Genomic DNA, 24834 nt, shown 5'->3' with positions numbered 1-24834 from the left:
AAAATTATTTTTGAAAGAATTCTACTTAGATCCTCTCTCTACACTGAGACTTTGCCAATGGTATGGCTTCTGCAACAAGAAATATATAATTACATATTTATAGTGATGACTAGTCAAGTTTCTTCTCAGTCAGAGGATTCTAACATAGGACAGACTCTAAACATTTTGTGAATTACAGTCATCTTCACAGTTAAGAACCAGCAACTCCATTTATTCTAAAACTTTTTAGTTTTTTCCTAATAGAAGAGGTTTGCCACAAGGATGATAAGATGTGCCCTCAATCCTTGTTAAATTCTTTTTTATCCTAATTAACCCTAGTTTTATTTCCTTTAGGATGGACGCAAAGAACAACCTGTCTATACTAAAGACGCAAGCGTGGGTTTTCTGGCACCACTATTTGATTACTAATCACTGTTACTTCCTGTTAAATCTTAATGAGAAAAACCATTTAAAATATCTTTTGAGACCCAGGAAAACAGGAACTATCTTCATTGACGAACCTGAAAAGCCACAATATAAAACTCAGGCTGTTAAGCCTTCAACAGCTTTAGCATAATGCACAAATAAATAAGAACTGGTAGGAATCAATGTTTGACATAATCCCAAATGTAATAGTAGCATGTAGAGTTGTGTTCTATCCCAATTATTTTAAATCAGTTTATAAAAAATTTTATATAGACACTAGTGTCAAAAGGAAAACAATTGTTCTGTTTAAGGTGATTTTATTGACTCTATGTTAAGAAACAGAAACTACTGACTAGTCTTAAAAGGAAGAGCTTAAAATTTATCGCAAACATTTTTACCTAATTAATCCTTGACCTTCTTTCAGATCTCAACTCACCCTATCACTTCCTGAAGGAAGACTTACCTGAGCTTTGCAACTTGGTAAATTCACACCCATTATATATTCACTGCTCACTGCAACTTCCCTTCAGAGCACTTAACACAATTGTAATTTTACATGTGTTAGCATGATCCCTTTTTAAAAAACTTCTGATTAAAATTTTCAAACACAAAATTAGAATGGTCGAATGAACCCTATGTATCCATAGTTGTGTGATTATGTGATCAAGATCGGCCACTCCCGTTATACTGTAGACACTCTGAAAACCGGTACCACATCTGCTTTTATTTATCATTGTATCCCCAGCGTAAAGCGTGGCGCTTGGAACATAGTGGGCACTAAAGAAAGAAAGAAACAAACAAACAAACAAACAACAACCTGTATTGGACAGGCACTCATCCTTTTAACAAAATGGGCTAATATGTCCATTCAAGAGCTCAATTTATATAGCTACATGAGCGCATTTTGAAAATATTTCAACTTGGCAGGCCCATCAGTTACAACATACAAGTTTTTATCCTGAGTTTTTCCCTCTCTGGATAAGGGAATCTGTTGCTAAATGCTGCCCTTAAAATTTTTGCAAGGTGAAGTTTTCCTTTCCCATATAAATCTCACAGAATGTAAGTGCCAACAAAATGCTTGTTCAGTATTTAAATAGAATGGTTTTCCTGTATTTAAACACTGAATACTTAATATTTCTTTCATGACAGTCAATCAGTACAGTGCAACATGATTATTCACACAGTCAAGGACTGGTATGCTCTCATAAAACTGACAAAGGAAACAAATGGTAAAGACAGCCAAATAAGGATAGACAAACGTCATTTAGAATAAGCACCGTTATAGCATGGGATGAAAAAACACAATAACAAAAATCAATGGCATCTGAAGTAACTGCGGCTGAAGACATATCAAAACTTGAGAGGACCTGAGGAAAAAAAAAAAGCTCATTGATGCACAATACTAGCAAAATATTATATAGGATCTATGTTATATTCCCAGGATAGTCCTGATTTAGTTAATTCTTCATACTAAATAAAGTATAACTGAAATAGGTCACCTCCTCTGGGTGGCAGTACTCATCACAAATGTTCTTAGATGTCCTCATTTGGTTTTAAATGCACTTATACACATTACTTGAAGTTCTGGATGCTGCCTCAAATACTTTCAAAGCTTATATGACAAGAAAAAAGAAATCTGCAAGGGTGAAAGCAATAAATGTTTTTACCTATTTAAGTTAATGTCTGCTGGAGCCCAGAGTATGTGACAAGAACTTTGAAGTCCATCACGGCCAGCTCTACCAATCTCCTGGTAATATGATTCCATTTCCTTAGGAGCACCATAATGAATGACTTTGCGAATGTCAGCTTTATTAATGCCCATTCCAAAAGCTATGGTAGCTATGACACACTGAGAATAAATAACAACATGGTTTGACAAAACACTGAGCAGAACTCAAATTCTACATTTTCACTTTTTATTTTTTAAGATTTTTATTGCAATATCACAGGTGCCAAGAAAGGTACACATTTTAAGAGATGTTATCTATGTATTACTTTTCAAAGTTGAATTGAATTGTGGTAGCAATTTTTTTGCTCAAAATATGGCATTAATCAAATGAATGCTAGCATCACTCATGGTATTACAAATTTAATAGTTTTTTTTCCTTTCTTTAATACATTTTTTGGCACCTTCTGTATAACTAACATATAATATTATATGAGTTTCAGATATACACCATAGTTATTCAACATTTATATACCTAAAAGTGTCATGGTAAGTCCAGCAACCATCTGACACCGCACCATGCTATCACAATAATACTGACTACATTCCCTATGTTGTACATTATATCCCCATCACTTGTTTTATACCTGGAAATTGGAACAATTTTGACCTTCTAATAAGAATAATTAGTTAATTAACTAAAGTCTCTGGCATGAAACTGAATTCAATGTAATTTCAATCAATCACTTGTAGATTGAAAATGCCAAACAAATCAGAGAAAGTATTATAACGGTAAGAGTAAAATAAGTACAGGAATAAAAATATATTAAGAAAAAGCTTAGAGTGAATAAGACTAGGCAATTTCCCTATATTTAAGAGTGAATAAGCAACATAAGTCAAATTTTATTTTTTAATGTTATTTCTTATTCAATTTTTTCCTGCTTTACTGAGATATAATTGCCATATAATATTGTATAAGTTTAAGATGTATAATGTGATGATTTGATATACATACATATTGTGAAATGATTAACACAATAAGGTTACTTAACACATCCATCACCTCACAGTTACCATTTGTGCGCGTGTGTGGTGAGAATTTAATTTTCATCATATGATACTCTTCTTAGATGAGACAAACCTATTCTCCCAGGTACAAATAAAGATATTTTATCAAATAATTCACAACCTAATTCCAGAAACGAAAAGAATTCAAGCCACCTCAAGAAGGCAAATAAAATACAAAAGAACATAAAACTAAAAGTCAAGATTAAAAATAAGAATGAATGGTCACAAACTAAAAATACAAACCTACATCCAAAGGTGCTTAGATTTGTTTATGAATAATTGAAAAGAAAAAAGAATTTTTTCTGAAACTGTAAAATAGAAAATACTACAATTCTAACACTCAATCCAAGACATTAAGAACATTAAGAGCTAGGGAGGTGAGCTAGGGAGATCAGCTCTGCTTTTAGGCTCACAGTAAAGTATGTATCAACTGTAGAAAAACAGGAAAATAAATATCTAGGATTCTGTACATATATATATATATATATATTCAGTAGGCACTAAATAAATAAATGGCAAGTAATACCAAAAGCACCAGACCATTCTATATACATGAGGAAATGTATTTTCATCATTCTGAGAACTCTCAATTCAAATATAAAACTTCTAAATTCTTTATGGTGGCAAACAAGGAGTACACTATACCAGCCAGTTGTAAGACACAACAGAACCCCTGAAGCCAGCCTACAGTGACATAATCAATGTTAATTTATTAATTTTCATAATGTTGATGAAAATTTGTGACACCTGTCTATAGCAGCATATACCTATATATATACCTTCTAGATATTAGGTATGATTAGTGATCACTGTGAGGTTTTTAAAGCCAAATTTCAAAGCATTAATGTTTCAGTAAAGCTATGTATTGGCAGGAAAACCAGATGTTTCCAACAAAGTCTCCCATCACAAAATAATATAGGTAGTTTGTACTCTCCTGTCTTTGGGAGATGTTTCTACCTAAATGAGTAATTAGTAGAACACAACAATAGAGGAAATCCTGTTCAGTTAACAGCTTGAACATCGATTATTAACATTTAGTAAGCAGCAGCTAATAAATTTGATCTGATAATTTTCAAGCTCCTAAGAAAAACAGAATAAAAATATAAGCATTTAAGAATATGTAACATCTCTATTCTGGCAGCTATAATACCCGTTCCTATCTTTGGAAAGAAGAGGAAGAAAGAGAACAGATGCTTTCATGCAGGTATGCATTACAGCATGTCAAGGCATAGTGAATTTTATAGACAGTACATACGAACCCGACCTGAGGTAAGTTGTTTAAACAATTTTGGTTTGGGGTGGTTAACAACTACATTTAATAGGGAGGGCTACATAGAGAGGAAATGGATGACCTATTGGAAGAAAAATGCACAGCAGAAGTTCATTTCTACTGGAGAGGAGGGCTAGTCCACAAGCTTATAGTGACACAGTGTGGATTTGATGTAGACAGTGACGTTGTTGTCTGAAACCTACTAAGATGGCTTAAACTTAAATCTCTCCACATCTTCTGTCTGATACCCACTGAACCAGGTTTGAATCATTACAGATTGGAATTATTTCATGATTTCAATCACTATAGGAATCTCAGCTGCAGCATTTCATAGTACCTTCAATACCCCTCCTTTCTTCCGTTTTTCTCCTTTTCTCCTACTTAGTGCTACCAGTCTAATGCTTGTAAAATATTATTATCATGCGCAAAAACACAGAATAGTCTGTTGTGATGGTTTTCAAACTCCATTCTGGGCGCTCTGAAGATTATGAAAGACACCCACAGATGTCTTAGAAATAGGGAGACTCTTGGACCCCTTTCTCCCTCACATCAACTTCAACAAGAATTATTCTACTTCAATCTGTTTTACCTATTAGATAAAATTTCATTTAAATAAAAAACACGAAGGCTGACAGTAGTCTGAAAAACAATCACTCCAATCCCAGCCTGTCTCTTTGCAAGTTTCACAGGCATCTATAATATAACCTGGCCAACCAACTTTCCTTTTAAAACAAGCTCCCCCCTGCCTTTCTTTATACCTTCCGTTTGAGCCATTTTTACTCCACACTCCCTTTCTCTGCAACTCTTCCAACATACTCACAATTTCCTGAACCCAGTATGCACTCTCATATCATAGTACTTTGCACATATCATAGTACTTTGCACATGCTAGTTTCTTCCTGGTCCTTTTCCCTCTTTACCTTGCATACATGACAAACTTCTGTTTTGTTTGTCAGACTCTATGCAAATTGCTTCTTCCTGGATGGATCATCCCCATTACACAACCAACCTTAACAGATAGCGTTCCCTCCTCTATGCACCTTAGCACTGTGTACAGGCTGCTATTTATATAAGTCTGTAATAGTTTGTTCACGTATCTATCTCCCACGTTACACATGAGTCCTTCCTTCAGAGGAACTATTTTATGCTCAATAAAATATTCAATAAAAATCAGGTATTCAATAAAAATCTGGTAAATAAATATTAGTGATACATCTGTTTCCACTATGGGGAAGGGAGTAATGATGACCAATCTTCACACCTGAATTTCATCTCTCATGAACCTATGATGAACCTCTTTTCTTGAGTTAATATTCATGCCCGCATGGTATGTTCCACAGGCTAACTCCAGTTTCCTAAGTTCAGCTGTAACTTGTTCTGTCATTTTTCTGGAAGGACAATAGATGATAGTTGGACCTTCAAATTCCCAGACAGAACTAAAGAAAAAGAAAAACATAATAACAAATATATATATATATATATATGTGTGTGTGTGTGTGTATATATATATGCTTCAGACTTCTTTGAGTTTTATCTTATTTAATTTTCCATTTCTTTTTAAAATTTTAATGTAATTTCATTTAATTTTCCTTTTAGTAAATGACTAAAAAAATCAGAAAGCACATAGAAAACAATGATATATTTACGTAAAAATCTAAAACATTTTGGCAAGTCAAATGTGGAAATGGATTATGTTAAACACCAAACACCTTTGACTTGATTTTTGTTCAAACTAAAGTTAAAACCAGAAACAAGTTTATTTATTTAAGCAGAAGCCTTGATAAAAACTTATAAACTATTGGAAATGCAATTTCCGTATGTTTACATAAGATAGCAAAGTGAACAATACTAGCATAAAGAGAGGCTGTCACAATGTCACCAAAAAAAAAAAGTAAGCACTTTCAAAAAGGAGAGAGTGTTATTAGGAGAAAATGCCATTGAGATTGAGAATAATATCGACTGAAAAGGACCAAACATAAAGAGAGTAGATAATGATCTGATTGTGGGGACTCTAGCCTAGATTAAACAGCCTCTTTCAAGAGAATGATTTCCCTTTAGGATGGAAGGGAAATGAAGTATGAGTACTAACTTTAGAGAGATCACTAGAATAGCCAGAACACTCAGAATATATTCATTACATTCTTGTCTTACTGTGAATATAGGCCAATGAAGACAATAGCAAATCCTACAACTTAAATTCATCCTAAAGGTCTCTAAGAGTTATACCTGAGTTTCCTTAATCTAACACTGATCTTTTCTTTTTATCCTTTTATGAAAAGGAAAACACTAATGATACTCTTTAAGATTTTTTAGTATTTGCCTAGATTATTTTATGCTTGTAGTGGTAGGACAAACATTATCTCCCTGTATTGTGACCTAAAAACACATGTCATAACATGAAAATTAGAAGCTTTTCACTGCGGAGACAGATCGGGGAATAAGGCTCTGCAAAGCTTCTCAGCATACATATGAAATGCTTTCAAATGAAATAAACAGGAAGATGTACTAGTGATGGTTTCTTCAGGAAAATAAAAATAATATGTAGTTTACTGAGCAGTTATAAGGATTAAACTAGATTGCTTACATAAAGTGCCTAGGACAGTCTTTGGCACAGGACATGGACTTAAAAGGTGTTTATTACTAAGATGACTCTGAAAATTTCCCTAATACTCAACTTAGTCATATAATTAGTGAACTAGATAAAATTAATATAAAAATTCATCTGTTTTTGCTGTTTTCTTGTCAATTAAGAGTGTATGTCCTATTCAGGCAACAGTATGATGTATAAAAATATTAAAAGAATTAGTTTCTGACTTCAAACATAGACTTTTTCCTCAGTCACTGTCTTGATTATATAACAACACACTTGACTTGAAACAATGCTAAGTAGAATTTGAAGTATGTTAAATACAGATTAGAAGGAAAGAATAAAAATAAAGAAATAAAATGAAATATATTTTTTGAAAATAAGGAAATAGTTACCAAAATTTATCAACCATGAAATTCTCACCTTTCCTTTTGGACAAGAAATTGCTTCAGATCCTCAAAGATGTTTCCTGTTTTTCGCCCAACTTCTAAATACAAATTTGGTCGATCAAAACTAGTACAGGTAATCTGAGGGTCCTTGAGGTTTAAGCAACGTATAATGTCTTCCCGGATTGAAGAACTTGCAGTAGCAGTGAGTGCAACTATTGGAACCTGAATGAAGTACAATCGATTTTTTTAAAAGGAGAGAGCGCTCATTAACTCCCAACAATTTTACCACCGTCTTACAAAGAGACTAGGAGACAATTACAGGAGAAACCATTTTTAAAATACAATTTTCAAAATCGTCCCTTTTTAAAGAAGGAAAATAGAGAACTTCCTACTTACGTGTTTCTCAGCCTCTGAATATTTATTTTAAAATCAAAAATCATTTAAATAATATATTAAATCCATTAGATTTATAAATGTAACCTACCTTGTCTTATTAAATTAGCTATCTACCTCTCTATTTATAGTACTAGTACTAGTAAAAGTGGGGGTATTGCTGTGCCTTATTTTTGATTAATCTATAATTCACAAATTATAAACCCTTTCATTCCCTGAAAATCTAACTATACAAAGCAATGGTTCTTCTTTGTTTCCTATTTTAAATATATTGGTTTATGGCTTCTCAGATCTAGAAGCAAAGCTCTCAACGACCAGAATAACCTCTCTGCAGTTTTACTGAGTTAATCATGGCATACTATAAACAAGAAAAATGCATAAAAATGAGACATCTATGATTAATTGATTTCTTGAGCAACCAAGACATGTTCTATTTTCAGTCTAGCATAGACTTCTTGACTGGATTAGCAGCCAAAGCAGGGAGCACAGCTCGTACCAGGAAAAACATGAGTATGTAATCTTTCAGAAATTCTAAAGTAAGATAACAACATATCTACCATGAAACTATATTTAACATTTTTGTTTCTGTTATCATGGGAGTTATAATCAACAATGTTAGTAGTTCATAATCAGAAAAAATGGACTAAGTCTTAAAGTTGTTCCTAAATCATTAACTGTTCTGTACCCAAGAATACAACTTTCTTAAAATACTTTTTGACCCATTACAAACACAGTAAACAATATCCTGATAAAATAGCTCTTCAGATACATTGCAATTACCTCAAAAATCAGTTTAAGCAATTCCCTTGTACGTAAGTGAAAATTTATGTGCAATTTTTTAAAAAGCATATAGAATTTGAAAAACAATTTAACTACTTTACAAAAAAAACTATAAACTACTTTACAATAAATATAGCTTTACCGAATTAAAAATTATCTCATAGCTCATGTAAAAAGTGTCAGTTAACTTTGGGAGTATCAAAACAAACGTGACCAAGTAATTGGCATTTTTTTCTCTAACCTTAAATTCTGTGAAATTGTTTAAAAAGGTAACCCTAAAATTAACTTCATTGATTTCCGGGCTTACCATCGGACCATTCTCTGTGTTTAGCGAGTGCCTGCCTAACAACTTACAGATGAATAGGCCAATTTACAAAAAAGTTATTTCGCTAATCAAGCATACACACACGCACACACACACACACGCGCGCGCGCACGCGATGAAAACATCTATATCTACATCAAACATAAAGCTGAAAAGAAGGGAATTTGTATACTAGAATTTCTTAGGACATGCACAATCTCACTCTCACACCAACAAAAAATTTTCATCAATTTAAGTGCTTTATTCAATTTATAAGTGCACTAATAAAATACTTGTCATTTAACTGCACATGCAAATAAAGGAAGAACTTTTCAGGATAGAAACTGTAAGAGGTTTTACTTTGTTTCTAACCAATATATGAGTAGATGGGCAACATATTTATGAAAATAAGGAAATAAGCATGAAACATGACGCCTCTTAAAGAAGTTAATAGAAAAATCAGGCAAAATAGCAGCACAGTAGTAAAAAAAATCTGGCTTAGAATCAGTTGCCTGAGTTCAAATCTTGCCTTTGCCACTAACTAGATATGAGATTTTGAGCTGTTTATTTCACTCTCCAAACTTCGGTTTCCTCATCTTTAAAATAGCTACAATAACAGCCACAATCTCATTTTAATGAGATAAAACATATTAATGTGCTTAATATAACACACGGTACACAACAAGCACTCAAAAAGGGTCAGCTATTACTGATACTGTTATTACAATAATTGATAAGACTTCTATACAAGAACTCCAGAGACATGGGCACTAATCCCAGGTTTGCCACTGAACTCGGCAAGGGCTAAATTCTCCTGGCCTCAGTTTTTCACCAAATTATGAGACAGAGAGAGTCTCATGATATTAGACACTCTAACAAAAAATTCCCATTTTGCCACTAGAAACTCTCTATTCAAGTGACCTGCTAACAGTGAAAAATCACTATAAATTCAGTCTTTTGTCTCAAACATTCTAGAACGTCAGTTAAGAATGTTGCTTCCATAACTAGAATGTAGAAGAAAATAATAGAATGTATTCAACTTAAAAAAACAATGGTCTTTATTTTCACTCCAAAAGTGAACTGAATCTTTTCTCTTAGAAGCTTGTGGTGCTTTATGAAATTTAAAATGTATAAACTACAGTGAACCTTAAAAATAACATATAGGCTAATTAAAAGAAAGGTGACCACACATTCTGGTTTCCTGGGACACTCCCAGTTTATGCTGTCATCACAGCATAATTACTAATAGCTTACACGCTTTAATTGTCAAAAGTGAACTGATTTGGACAATAAATTATACTGTTACCTAGTTATCTCAAGATCTTAACAAATGAAACTCTTATTCTTTAGGTTGGCAAGTCTTGGTTTCTTTAGTTAATAAGTGCCAGGTTTTGTTAAAACAAGCAACAAAGTGTAATCTTCTGACTATAAATTTCGGAATTATCTAAGTCACATATTTCAATGGAAGAACAACTACACTTTCAGAGAATTAGAACTGTTCCATCTGCTTCTAAATTTGGGTCATGTTGCTAATTCTAACTCTGTACTTCATAATATCATACTTCATTCATTCAGTCATTCTTTCCAAATAGTTACTGTCTGCTATGCAATGATATTTGTGAAAGGACTAGGGAATAGAAAGCACCAACATGTCTGATGGATCTCACAGTTCTTCTTATTTGAATTTTATAGAATTTTAAGACTGACATAAAGTTTTTTACTTGGCTGCTCTTTCCTGAGACTCACTTTGTCTGATTCTCTCCAAAATGGAATCTTTGTGCCAACTGGTTTAGTGATTTCTTTGCAGTTTTTGAACATACTGAAATAATGTGGTATGAAGGACTGCAGATTTACACCAGTTGTCCCAGTGCAATTGCAGTTGGAAGGAAGAAAACAAACAAACAAAAAAACACTGAGAACAGTAAGGAAAATGAGAGCTCCTCAACCACCAGGTGGCATTTCTCACCACTTAGCTAATAAGGAGGATTCATGAAAACACTAGGGGAAAAGGTTTTCTCAGCCATTACTTGACGAACACTCTATGCTATAATATATTGAATCATTCCAAGAAATGAAAATGACCCAATGGAGTCCACAGCCAGACATAATAAAAGACTTAAAATTCAACACTGAAAATTTTTTAAGAACTGCATAGAATATTTAAAACGTTTCTAACACAATCTTTCAGAATCAAAGGCCTAAGAAAGGAATACAGAAAGCAATCTTCCTAGTTTCCAAAAGCTTACTTTAAACCATTCTAAATTAATGGAAAGCAGTCTTCAAGGTACAATGAGCCTAGTGACTTTTACCATATAAATATCTTCTTTCTCTATTACATGTACTATTAATACAATTAATCTTTCTATATTGTTCATATTTTTCCACATACCATTTATTGTTTGGTACTATTGCTTCTATTTTTTATAGGTATGAATCTAAACTTCTTTACTGCACTATGAGCCAGTTTAGGACAGAAACTATGTTTCACACTTCTTTCAAATAATTTGCTTTAGAAGATAGCAATGCCCCACTGTGTAGCTATTGCCAAACTCTACTACTTACTACCTGTGCGAGAAAGTTACACAGAGCTGATTCTCATCTTTTTCATCAGAATTCAATTTTCATTTACCTAATTATTTATAGAGCATCCACTATGTTCTAGATTTGATAAAATAATCCATCAAAAACTCCTCCCCATAAAGAATATTCTAGTAGGGACTCACAGACAATATACAAAATATAATGCAGAAAGTTAAACAGTGATAAATGCTATTAAAAAGTAGTAAAGGAGTATGAGAAACATTGAATGTTGAAAAGAGGGAGTAATTTGAAATTTTTCATATGGTAGCCAAGGTGGCCTAAAATCAGGAAGTAATGTTTCAGCATAGACCTAAGAAAAATAAGAGGTCACACCCTGTGAATTAACTGAGTGAAAAAAGTATTCAGGGACAGGGAAGAGTGGAAACAAAACCCTAACATAAGGGCATGTTTAGCATGTTTGAAGAATATCAAAGAGAACAGGGTGGCTGGGACCAAGCTACTGAGTAGACAAGTAGTACAGGACAAGGTCAAAGACACTGTACTTGGCAAAGCTTACCAACGGGAATGCTGCCTTCAGGGAGCCCAAGGCCCTAAATGAACTTCTAAAATCATGTCCCCACTCAGAAATACAGTGAGCCTCATCCACAGCAATCAGTGTGATACCTACAAAAAAGAAAAATAAATAAATCGGGAAAATAAAGTTCAAAAAGAAATAAATTCATCTAAAACAGTATCACGTTCTTTCCTTAGAATGTATAAACACCGTGTTTCCCCAAAAATAAGACCTAGCCGTACAATCAGTTCTAACGTATCTTTTGGAACAAAAATATTTTATATTATATTTATATTATATTATACCCAGTGTTATGTTATGTTGTGTTGTGTTGTGTTGTGATGTGATGTGATGTGATGTTATATGACCCGGTCTTATATATTAAATTATATAAGACCAGGTCTTATATTAAAATAAGACCAGGTCTTTTATTAATTTTTGCTCCAAAAGACACATTAGAGCTGACTGATTGTCTGGCTAGGTCTTATTTTCAGGGAAGCACAGTATTACAGAATGGAGACTAAATAATCACATAACAGTATTTGGTTCATATGAAAATATAAGCATAAGTAATATCAGGTTAACACCAAAACTCACTATCAAGAATAGAAGAGGGGAAATATATAGATTAAAGGTATATGGATAAAAGAAGGAAACATTTATATATTATTCAAAGAACATGTTCATTGGATTTCAGCTTTCATCATTATTCCTCAGAGAAATTAATTTCTTATTATTACTTGCCCTCAAAACTATCACTCATGAACCATCTGTAATGATACTGCCCTGAAAAAAAAGAGTTGTACTATTTCTCTTTGGTAATACTTTTAATTGTATCTCATGGATTAGCTATCAAGGGACAGAATCAGCAAATTTCTAGTGAGAATAAATGTATCACTATCCATGATTAGCCACATATCATATCACAGATAGTTCCTCTGAAATGACAGTATTGAAAACACAGGATGACATCCACATTTTCTAATGTGCAATGGTAAGGGAAGAACTAAATCTCATTATGTACAAAGTAAGTAAGAAGGAATATAATTTGTTCGTTCTTCCCCTAGTAACCCCTCCACTGTGCCTCCCCACCACACACCCACACTGAAATGGAATCAATAGTGTACAGTAATGCACTTCAGAAAAGGGCTTTATCGTATAACCATCCATGAAAATGTCTTCAGCTATTTCAGAGTAATGACAGTAGGGCTTTTACCCTCAATTACCAAATTAATACCTAAGACAAAAATAATTCTTCTCCTTTAGTTGGGATGATCATTACTTGATACTTATCTGAGTATTAATATTGTCCAACCACTAGTGTAGTGATTAAAAACGTGCTCTGGCGTCATACTACCTAGATGCAGAACTTGGCTATGCCACTTACCATTTGTATTATATAATATTACCTTAAGCAAGTTACTTAAGCTTCCGAGTCTCAGCTTCCCACAAGTAAAATGCAGACAATAAATAGTACCTAACATTTATTAGTTACTCTGAAGGTTAAACTAGATCATTCATATAAAATGCTAAGACAGGCCTGGCATAAAAGTGATCTCAATAAAAAAATTACAACTATTATTATTATGGTTATTAAATGCCCACTATGATCCAAACACTTATCTAGGAACAAAAAGATTAATAAAATGCAATCCATGACCTTGGATTGAACCATCTCATAATTCTAGAAGCTCATAATTCTAAAAGAAGAGATAGACATGCAAATAAACAATTATAATTCATTGAGACTGACAACTATAATAAGAGTTGGCGGGAAAGAAAGCAACAAAGAAACCTACTAAATAAAAGCAAAATGGGTTGATTAGTATCAAAATTCTCTGGTTACCACGGAGTGGCTGGGTAAAATTCAATGTTACCACTATACTACTTACCTTGGCTTTAGAAACTAAATGATCCAGATTTTAAATGAAATAGGTGAAAACAAAGATGGAAGCTCCTCCTTTACTTAAAATTATAGGTTTAACTACCTTTCAGTGGAGTTGAACTTTGTCTCTCACAATCAGTTTAGGCAAGCTTTTGCCAACTTTCACTTTAAATGTGTAAGTCCAACGGTCTGACCAGGTTCTATACATATTTCATTTTGGCATACTTGTCACTCAAGCCTTATTTCCAAGTGTGTTTGGGTTTAAGGAATCTCCATATAAATTACGTCTGTTGATTCTGTTATAAACCCATACTACTTAAATAATATAACATTTATCATAAAAATCACGAATCTGATTAGTTAAATGTCAGACTACTATACAAATAAATTCTGAGTATATTCACCTTTGCAAGTATTTTACAATTTCCTGCAAACAAAAGCCAAAGTAAAATATTTCAAACAGAATTTATCCCCTTTTGTTCAACATTGAGTCAACCAAAAAGATCATTTTTATACATCATATACAGAATACTCTGCTGTAATGATCGTCATGTTCATAACTTAATCCATTACAAAAATTAAAAATAAAGAATTAGGACTACCTTTTCAAGGATCTAAGTACAGACTTAAGCTAATCATTGAATCCATCATAGAAACAAAACAACAAAAAAATAATAAAATGGAACAAAACATATCCAGACCACAGTGGACACAGACCCTAGCTTTTGCAATAAAACCAGGAAATTTATGTATCTAGGGTAGTTGGGCTTCATCTGAAGTAAAATATTCATAAGAACTTCATACAACCTAATAGGAGACACACCAAATTTGTTTTCAATTAAAGGCAAAAATGTAATATGCCAATAAGGGAGTTTAACAGCTGATGGATGCATTCTTTGATAATACATTTAATCAAATGTTAATTTCTTTCCTCATTCTTTTGCTGGTATTTAACACATACTAAAATGATACAAATTTGTTTTCATGATATCCTTAGAAAAATTGTTAAATGCTTTCCCAAAGGTATATCCAAGTAACCATTAAATGAGATGCTGCAACATTGAAACCTTACCTATGTGGATTTATTTTAATGCATAATAATACAATGAGATCATATAATATCACAAAACTAAGATTGGATGCTTCAACTGAATGTTTGAAATATGTGCATTTGCAATAGAAGCCTTGATTGCAATTTTTAGTTAGCTTAGCCTAACAATCAAGATGAAAAAAACAAAGAGATAAAAGTTATTTAAGTCCAAAAAAAACTGTCAGCTTTTGACTAATTCTATATTTATATTTTCTAGGAAATAAGCTCCGACTTACTAATTTTTTTAATTAACCATAATCACTGGGGGCAAATAATCAAAGGTACTATCGTTTCCAACCCTGACTATACATCAAAATCACCTATGAAAAACTAGATGTTAGGGTCCCACCTCAGGCATTAAATCAGATTTTTCAAGGTTGAAGGGTCCTACACTTTTCTAAAAGGTTGAAGGCTGAGTCTCATAAACAAAGGTAGATTTAATTTAGATTCAGAACATGAAAAAAAGAAAATTATAATTTCATAGAATCTAAGATTCAACATTCTTTCAACAATACATTTAAATGCTACTATGTGCCACGCATTGCACTAGGGAAATATAAATAAATAAAAATGGTATTTTTTTCCCCAAAAAGTTTCTAATCTAGCAGAAGAAAACAGATATATAAATAGGTAATTATAATAGAGGAGCCTAATTTCTATGGCAGAAAGAATTACAGGGTACAATGGGATAAGTCAGGAAAGACTCCAAGTTGGAGAGTAAGAGATTTCCAGGAGGAGATAATGTTTGAAATAAACTTTAACAGAAGTGAAATCCAGTATCCACCTATAAGTTTAACTTTAAAACATAACTCAATTCAATAAATACTTACATTGTACCATTTACCAATATAAGGATCCTATTGTATTACTTACCAATAGTAGCCTCAAGTTGCTGGAATAGGTACAAATTGCCTGAGCAGAATTCTGGAGTTAAGTATACAATCCGGTATTTGCCTCTGTAAAGACAAACAAAAACAGAAAACAGGACAGGAAATACATTACAATAAAGAAAACAATCACCCAATGAATTACAACTTAAAACGATTATAAATTATAATTTTTTAAATAATACATTATGCTACTTACTACAAACTAAACATGTTTTATGTATTTATATATATAGTGTGCAAAAAAAATGTATACACATTTTAAGAAAGGAAAAAACTGTATTAAAACTGCAATACAGGTGATGTCATAAAAATGGCAGCATGAGGTGAGCCTCTTGAAATCTGACCTGGAATTTACAACAAAAGCAACTGTAATTCCAGAAAGGACTCCCTGCACAGTAGACAAGTAAGACTAAGAGATACGCAATTGAAATCATCGAAAGGTGAGCAAATTGGGCGAGCAGGGGAGGAGGTAAGGGGCTGGGCAGGCGCAGGACGCAGACCTAGCTCGGTGCTCTGAGCTCCCTGCATTATGGAACTACCACAGCTGCGGGAGAGGGAAGAACTCAGACTACTACGGCTCCACTTATGGCCCACAGGGCTGAGGGGACAGTATATAACACAGCTGAACTCAATTCTTATAGCTAAGACCTCGGAACAAAGACTGAGGGCAGAAGGCTGAAAATGGTGGTTTAAGCCTTCACTACAGAGCAGAGGAGGGAATGCACAGGCAGGGAGCCTAGACGCCTCCTCTTTATGCTCCCAGAGCTCACCCTGCCCCCACGGCCCCAGTGCTAGAAGCTGAACAATTGCAGTGTCAGATCAAAAGAACAGAATATTTGCAGTTCTGAGAACTGTGGCCTTCAGCCATGGATTGTCAGCCCAACTAGTTCTGGCAAAGGGGCGGGAGCCTTGGGTGAAGGACTGGCTGTGGTGGTGGTCACGGCCATTGCTCTGGGCCACCTCTCACAACCCACCCTGCCCCTATCCCCAACTATCTGGGGGGATCCATGCAGGAGTAAACAGAGCCACTGCAACACACAGGCTCTGAAACTTCAGAGGTTCTCCACATCTCCCTCGAAGACAGTGCCCCGTGACCTATGCAACTTCTTCACCGAGTAGAAGCCAACCTTCCAGGGAATCCCCCCATTGTGTGAGAAGCCGGAACGGTGCACAGAAAATATAACACTACAGTGTGAGAGAGAATAAAAGGCTTCAGTCAGAGAGTATATAAAACATTCTACCAACACCTACAGGAAAACCAAAGAAAGAACTCTTCCTATCAACCTGTTGCAGAACCCACTCCTATAGATGTCTAGGAAGAGAAATAATAATTCATTAATTGCCATGAATAACCAAGGCAACAAGGAATCTCAAAAAAGTCTCCAGAAAATGAATTTAAAGACATGGAAATATGTGACTTAAACAACATAGAATTCAAGATTGCAGTCCTTAAAAATCTCAACGAGATGCAAGAAAACATAGAAAGGCAGTTTAATGAACTCAGAAACACAATCAAAGAACAACATGAACATTTTACCAAACAGAATGAAATTTTAAAAAAGAACCAAGTTGAATTCCTGGAGATTAAGAACACAATCAAAGAAATGAAGAATGAAACAGCCAGATTAGTAGTAGAGTTGACCAGATGTAGGAAAGAATCAGTGACATCGAAGATAGAAACCTGGAAATGGAATGGATGGAAGAAGAAAGAGACTTGAGACTTAAAAGAAATGAAAGAACTCTGCAAGAACTTTCTGACTCCATCAGAAAGAGCAATATAAGAATAATGGGCATACCAGAAGGAGAAGAAAGAGAGAAGGGAACAGAGAGTATATTCAAACAAATAGTCGACGAGAACTTCGCAAACTTGTGGAAAGAACTGGATCCTAGAATCCAAGAAGCAAATAGAACACCTAATTACCTCAATCCCAACAGGCCTTCTCCAAAGCACATTGTATTGAAACTGTCAAAAACTAACGACAAAGAAAGAATCCTCAAGGCATCCAGGGAAAAGAAGACGGTAAACTACAAAGGAAAACCCATTAGAATATCATCAGATTTTTTCAGCGGAAACTCTACAAGCCAGGAAGGAGTGGAATCAAACATTCAAACTATTGAAAGAGAGAAATTATGAGCCAAGAATAATATATCCAGCAAAGATATCCTTCAGATATGAAGGAGGAATAAAGACCTTTCCAGACATACAGAAGCTGAGGGAATTTTCTAACACACGACCTGCACTACAAGAAATACTGAAGGAAGCTATTCGACCTGAAACAAAAAAGCAACAGAATACAAAACCATGAGTAGCATTATGAACAGAGAGAAGCAGGAAATGGTAACCCCTACACCAAATAGGATAATATAAATTCAAATGTAATATACACATGGTAAATATACACACAAGTAATATACACACAAGGAAAAAATATATATTTTTTTTAAAAAAGAGGAAAAAGACAACTTCCTACTGCAGCACAGAAATCAACTCCAACATAAATAAGGGTAATTTGTGACAACAAAAACATAAAAGGGAAGAGGGTAAAGGTCTGAACTGAAATAAGGGAATGGAGAAAGTAAGCATGCTGAAGAAAATGGAATACTCTAAATATGAAACTTTCTTTTACACGAACTTAATGGCAACCAATCAAAAAAAATCCAGAACTGAAATATTTAACATTAAAAAAAAAATAGAGGGAAAACTCATAGAACACCACCACAAAGAAATAACAGACAGCAACGAAAAGGCAAAGAAACAATGGAGACACCATCCTACCAGAAAACCAGAGATAGAATGATAGGAAATTCTCACATATCAATAATCACCCTAATTATAAATGGACTAAAAACACCAATAAAAAGGCACAGAGTAGCAGATTGGATCAAAAAACTAAACCGAACGATATGCTGTCTCCAAGAGACACATCTCACCTATAAGGACAAATGTAGACTCAAAGTGAAATGGTGGAAACTGACATTCCAAGCAAATGGTGTTCAGAGAAAAGTGGGTATATACATACTGATATCAGAGGAAACAGACTTCAGGATAAAAATGGAAACAAGAGACAAAGATGGAAATACCATAATGATAAAGGGAACTATACAACAAGAAGACATAACAGTCATCAATATTTATGCCCCCAATCAGGGAGCACAAAAATATACCAAGCACATGCTAACAGAACTAGAAGGAGAAATTGGCCAAAACACAATTACACTAGGGGACCTAAATACATCATTGACAGCTATGGATAGATCATCCAAACAGAAAATAAATAATGAAATAGCACCCATAAATGACACATTAGATGAAATGGACATAATTGACATTTATAGAGCACTTCATCCTAAAACATCAGACTATACATTCTTTTCTAGTGTACATTGAACATTCTCAAGGATAGACTATCTATTGGGACATAAAATCAGCCTCAGCAAATTTAAGAAGATTGAAATCATACCAAGCATATTCTCCAATCACAAGGCTTTGAAATTGTGTTATCAACTGCAAAAAGAGAGCAGGAAAAACCACAAATATGTGGAGATTAAACAACATACTTTTAACCAACTACTGGGTCAAAGGAGAAATTAGAGGAGAGATCAAAAGATACATAGAAACAAATGACAATGAAAATACATCCTACCAAAATTTTGGGGATGCAGCGAAAGCAGTTTTAAGAGGGAAATTTATATCATTACAGGCCTATCTCAAGAAGCAAGAAAAATCCCAGATAAACAACCCCACATTACACCTTAAAGAAATAGAAAAAGAAGAACAAATGAAACCCAAGGTCAGCAGAAGAAAGGAAATAATAAAAATCAGAGCAGAGCTCAATGAAATAGAGAACAAAAAGACAATAGAAAAAATTAATGCGACAAAGAGCTGGTTCTTTGAAAAGAGTAATGAAACTGACAAACCCTTGGCTAGACTCACTGAGATAAAAAGAGAAAAGACACAACAAACAAAATCAGAAATGAAAGAGAGGAAGACACCACAGATGTCACAGAAATACAAAGGATCATACAAGAATACTATGAAGGACTATATGCCACCAAATTCAATAACCTAGAAGAAATGGACAAGTTCTTAGAAACATATAGCTTTCCTAGGCTGAATCAAGAAGAATTAGAAAATCTAACCAGACTGATCAACAGCAAGGAAATTGAACGAGTCACCCAAACCTTCCCAAAAGCAAAAGTCCAGGACTACATGCCTTCACTAGTGGATTCTACCAAACATTCAAAGAAGATCTAATACTTGTCCTAGTCAAAGTCTTCCAAAAAATTGAAGAGACAATACTCAATAACTCATTTTATGAGGCCAACATTACCCTGATACCAAAACCTGGTAAGGAAAACACAAAAAAAGAAAATTACAGACCAATATCTCTGATGAATACAGATGCAAAAATCCTAAACAAAATTCTAGCAAATCGAATGCAACAATGCATTAAAAAGATGTATACATAACATGATGTATGCATCACGACCAAATAGGGTTCATGCCAGGGGCAAAAGTATGTCTCAACATACACAAATTTATCAATGTGATACACCACATAAACAGAATAAAGGACAAAAATCATATGATTATATCACTAGATGCAAAAAAAGCATTTGACAATATACAACATCCATTTATGATTAAAACACTTAAAAATGGATATAGAAGGAAAATACTTCAATATAATGAAGGCTATATATGACAAACTTTCAGCTTATCTCATAATTAACTGTGAAAAACTGAAGTCCTTTGCTCTATGTTCAGAAACATGACAGAGTTGTCCACTATCACCTCTGCTTTTCAACATAGTATTGGAAGTCCTAGCCAGAGCAATCAGGCAAGAGAAAGAAATAAAAAGCATCTGAACTGGGAATGAAGAAGTTAAATTGTCACTTTTTGCAGATGACATGTTGCTATATATATAAAACCCTAAAGCCTCCACCAAAATGTTGTTAGAAACAATTAACAAATACAGTAAAGTTGCCGGCTACAAAATCAATGTACAAAAGTCCATTACATTCCTATATACTAACAATGAAATCACAGAAAAATAAATAAAAAAACTATTTTGCAACAGCAACAACAAAAAAATATCTAGGAATACACTTAACCAAGGATGTGAAAGACTTATATACTGAAAACTATAAGACATTTTTAAAAGAAATTGAAGAAGACACAAAGAAATGGAAAGACATTCCATGTTCATGGATTGGAACAATCAACATAGTTAAAATAGCCATATCACCCAAGGCAATATACAGATTTAATGCAATCCCCATCAAAATCCCAATGTCATTTTTTAAAGAAATAGAACGAAAAACTGTCAGATTTGCATGGTACCAGAAAAGTCCCCGAATAGCCAAAACAATCCTAAGAAGAACAATGCTGGAGGTATCACACTCCCTGACTTCAGCTTCTACTACAGGGCAACAGTATAATCAAAACAGTATGGTATTGGCAGAAAAACAGACACACAGACCAATGGTATAGAATGGAGAATCAAAATAAACCCACATAAATATAGACAGATAATTTTTAACAATGAAGCAAAAAACATACCATGGAGAAAAGACAGCCTCTTCAATAAATGGTGCTGGGAGAATTGGAAAGTCACGTCCAAAAGAATGAAACTGGACTGCTATCTGTCATCATGTACCAAGTAACTCAAAATGGATCAAAGACCAATAAAATGCACTAAAGAAAACATAGGTACTAAACTTATGGACCTTGGGTTCAAAGAGCATTTTATGAATTTGAACCCAAAGGCAAGGAAAGTAAAAGCTAAAATAAAAGAATGGGACTGTATCAAACTAAAAAGCTTCTGCACAGCAAAAGAAACCATCAACAAAATAAAGAGGCAACTAATTGAATGGGAGAAGATTTTTGCAAACAACACCTCCGATAAGGGACTAATATCCAAAATATATAAGAAATTCATACAACTCAACAACAAAAAACTAAATAATCCAATTTAAAAATGGGCAGAAGACCTGAATAGACATTTCTCCAAAGAAGACATACAAATGGCCAATCGACATATGAAAAAATGCTCAGCATCACTACTCATCAAAGAAATGCAAATAAAAACCACAATGAGATATCACCTCACGCCAGTCAGAATGGCTTTCATCAAGACAAATAATAACAAGTGTTGGAGAGGATGTAGGGAAAAACGAACCCTCATACACTGTTGGTGGGAATGCAAACTGGTGTAGCCACTATGGAAGGCAGTGTGGAGGTTCCTCAAAAAATTAACAATAGAATTACCATATGACCCAGCAATCCCTCTCTGGGTATCTACCCAAAAAAAATCTGAAAACATTTATCTATAAAGAAATATGTACCTCGATGTTACCTGCAGCTTTAATTACTGTGGCCAAGGCATGGAAACAACCGAAGTGTCCTTCGATAGATGACTGGATAAAGAAGATGTGGTATATATACATAATGGGATACTACTATTCTGCCATAATAAAAGATGAAATAGTACCATTTGCAACAACATGGATGGATCTTGAGATTATTATGCTTAGCGAAATAAGTCAGACAGAAAAAGTCGAGAACCATATGATTTCACTGATATGTGGTATGTAAAACTGAAAACAACAAAGAACAAGACAAACAAATGAAGAAACAAAAACTCATAGACACAGACGACAATTTAATGGTTACCAGAGGGTAAGGCGGGTGGTGGGTGGTAGATGAGGGTAAAAGGGATCAAATATATGGTGATGGAAGGAGAACTGACTCTGGGTGGTGAACACACAATATGATATAAATGATGTATCACAGAATTGTATACCTGAAATCTACATAACTTTATTAACAATTATCACTCCAATAAACTTTAATTTTAAAAAAATCAAAAAAAAACTTTAATACTCAATATATATCGATAATTAAAGATAAACACAAGTCACGTGTATACATTTTTTGGCACCACACAGTGTATATACGAGTATATATTTATCCACATATATTGTTCTTTGATTTCACTTCAATGTTTCAAAATAAAAACTAGCAATGCCTGTCCAGGAATACTCAGCATTAAGGTGACATTAGAAGCCTGGTTCTGATTTCTAACACTCCAGCCCCAAAACTTGATCCTTGAGTTAAATGATCAAGCCTATATTAAACCTTTTTATGTGTAAGCAATCCACCCATCTTGGAGATTTACAACCCATTATCCTACCCTTGCCCCTTCTCCATGACTAAACCCACAGTACCCTGTTTTGCCTATGTATTGTGCTCTTGCCTAAATCTTCTTGGGCCAGGGTTAGACATTGTATCAAAGTCAAGTCAATCAGTCTCTGTCCTAGAAATTGAGGGTCTGTCTGATCAAGAAACAACCAGTCAGTCTCTGCAGGTGGCAAGACCTGCAACATGTAAAAACAGGAGTTGCAAAGCAATCTTCTCCTATCTTGTGATGAAAAAGGCAGGGAATGCTTATCTCCACAGAGAAAAGAATGAGGAAGACATATAGAGGCTATAGATAAAGAAAGAAACTACTCTCAAAAAGTCTGGAAGTTTCTTATAAAGTTAACATAGAATAATTATCGTATGTCCCAGCAATTCCTCTCCTAGGCATATACACAAAAGCACTGAAAACATGTTCATTTCAAAACTTGTACATAAATGTTCAAAGTACCATTATTCATAACAGCGAAAAAGTGGAAAGAACCTAAATATCTACCACTGATGAATGGATAAATAAAATATGATACATCCATACAATGAAATATTATTTTCATAAAAAGAAATGAAGTACTGATAACATTGTGCTAAAAGAAAGAAGTTAGACACAAAAGACTACAATACTATATGAGTCCATTTATAGGAAATGTCCAGAATAGTCAAATCATGGAGAATGCTTAATGGATATGGAGTTATTTTGGGGTGTGATAAAAATGTTCTGGAATTAGTGGCAATGATTGCACAACATTGTGAATGTATTAAAAGCCACTGAACTGTACACTTTTTAAATGGCTAAAATGATGAACATTAAATTTTGTAAATTGACAACAATTAGAAAAAAAGTTAAAACATTTATCTACCACATGAGTCATTCCACTCCACGGTTTATACCAATAAAATGAAAGCATTTGTCCACACAAAGACTCATAAAAATGTTCATAGCAGCTTTATTCTTAACAGCCCAAAACTGGAAATAATCGAAATGGCTATCAACAGGTGAATAGATAAAACAATTGTGGCATCTTCATATGATGTAATTTATTCAACAATAAAAAGGAATAAACTATCGATACATTTAACAACATGAATGAATTTCAAAATAGTGATGCTCTATGATTTAATACAGACAAAATAGCACATATTGTATGACTGATTTTGTTTAGGTACAATTTTAGGAAACATAAACTAATCTATAGTGACAGAAAGTAGACCAGTGGTGATCTGGTGTGTGGGGTATAGAAGGTAGGGAAAGGTGGGAGGAATGGACTACAACAGGTATGAATAAACTTTGGGGATGACAGGTATTTCCATTATCTGGATTGTGGTGATGATTTCGTGCTGATTTAGATGCCAAAAACTGACTGAATTACATATTTTAAGTATGTAAAATGTATTACATGTCAATTATACCTCAATAAAGGTGATTAAAAATGTTTAGAAAAAATATGTTCAAAAAAATATTTTATAGGAATATTCACAGCAGCTTTATTAGTAACAGCCCAAAACTCTAAATAGCTTAGGCATCTATCTATAAGGAAATGGGAAAACAACGTGTGGTATTTTCATACCATAAAATACCACTCTGGTATTTAAAAAAAAACAAAAAACTAATGGTACATGCAAGAGCATGGAGGATTCTCAAGACATTATGCTGAATGTGAAGTCTTACACAAAAGAGCTCATATTGTATGACTCCATTATACAAAGTTCTAGAACAGACAAAACAAAAAATATGGTAGAAAAAATCAGAACGCTGGTTTGCTATTGGATGGAAGATAAAAGCATAAATTGGGAAAGGACATGTAGAACTTTCTG

General features: G+C 33.9%; 1 protein-coding gene across 7 annotated transcripts in view; it reads right to left on the bottom strand.

Moving 5' to 3' along the window:
* The window catches only part of WRN (WRN RecQ like helicase), a 134952-nt gene that overhangs the window by 48514 nt on the left and 61604 nt on the right, over nucleotides 1–24834 (bottom strand). For all 7 annotated transcript variants that reach the window (XR_013993210.1, XM_081046237.1, XM_081046236.1 and 4 more), the window contains 5 exons: nucleotides 15805–15887; nucleotides 11960–12066; nucleotides 7420–7607; nucleotides 5671–5845; nucleotides 2073–2254 (listed from right to left, as the gene is read on the bottom strand). Coding sequence is in view for 6 of the 7 variants with exons in the window: in XM_081046237.1 (XP_080902363.1) it covers nucleotides 2073–2254; nucleotides 5671–5845; nucleotides 7420–7607; nucleotides 11960–12066; nucleotides 15805–15887 (735 nt within the window). In the remaining variant the exon portion in view is untranslated. The remainder of the gene's footprint in view (nucleotides 1–2072; nucleotides 2255–5670; nucleotides 5846–7419; nucleotides 7608–11959; nucleotides 12067–15804; nucleotides 15888–24834) is intronic.

Source organism: Rhinolophus hipposideros (assembly GCF_964194185.1).
Source record: "Rhinolophus hipposideros genome assembly, chromosome: 4".
Lineage (NCBI taxonomy): Eukaryota > Metazoa > Chordata > Mammalia > Chiroptera > Rhinolophidae > Rhinolophus > Rhinolophus hipposideros.
This window is presented reverse-complemented; position numbering and strand designations above follow the sequence as displayed.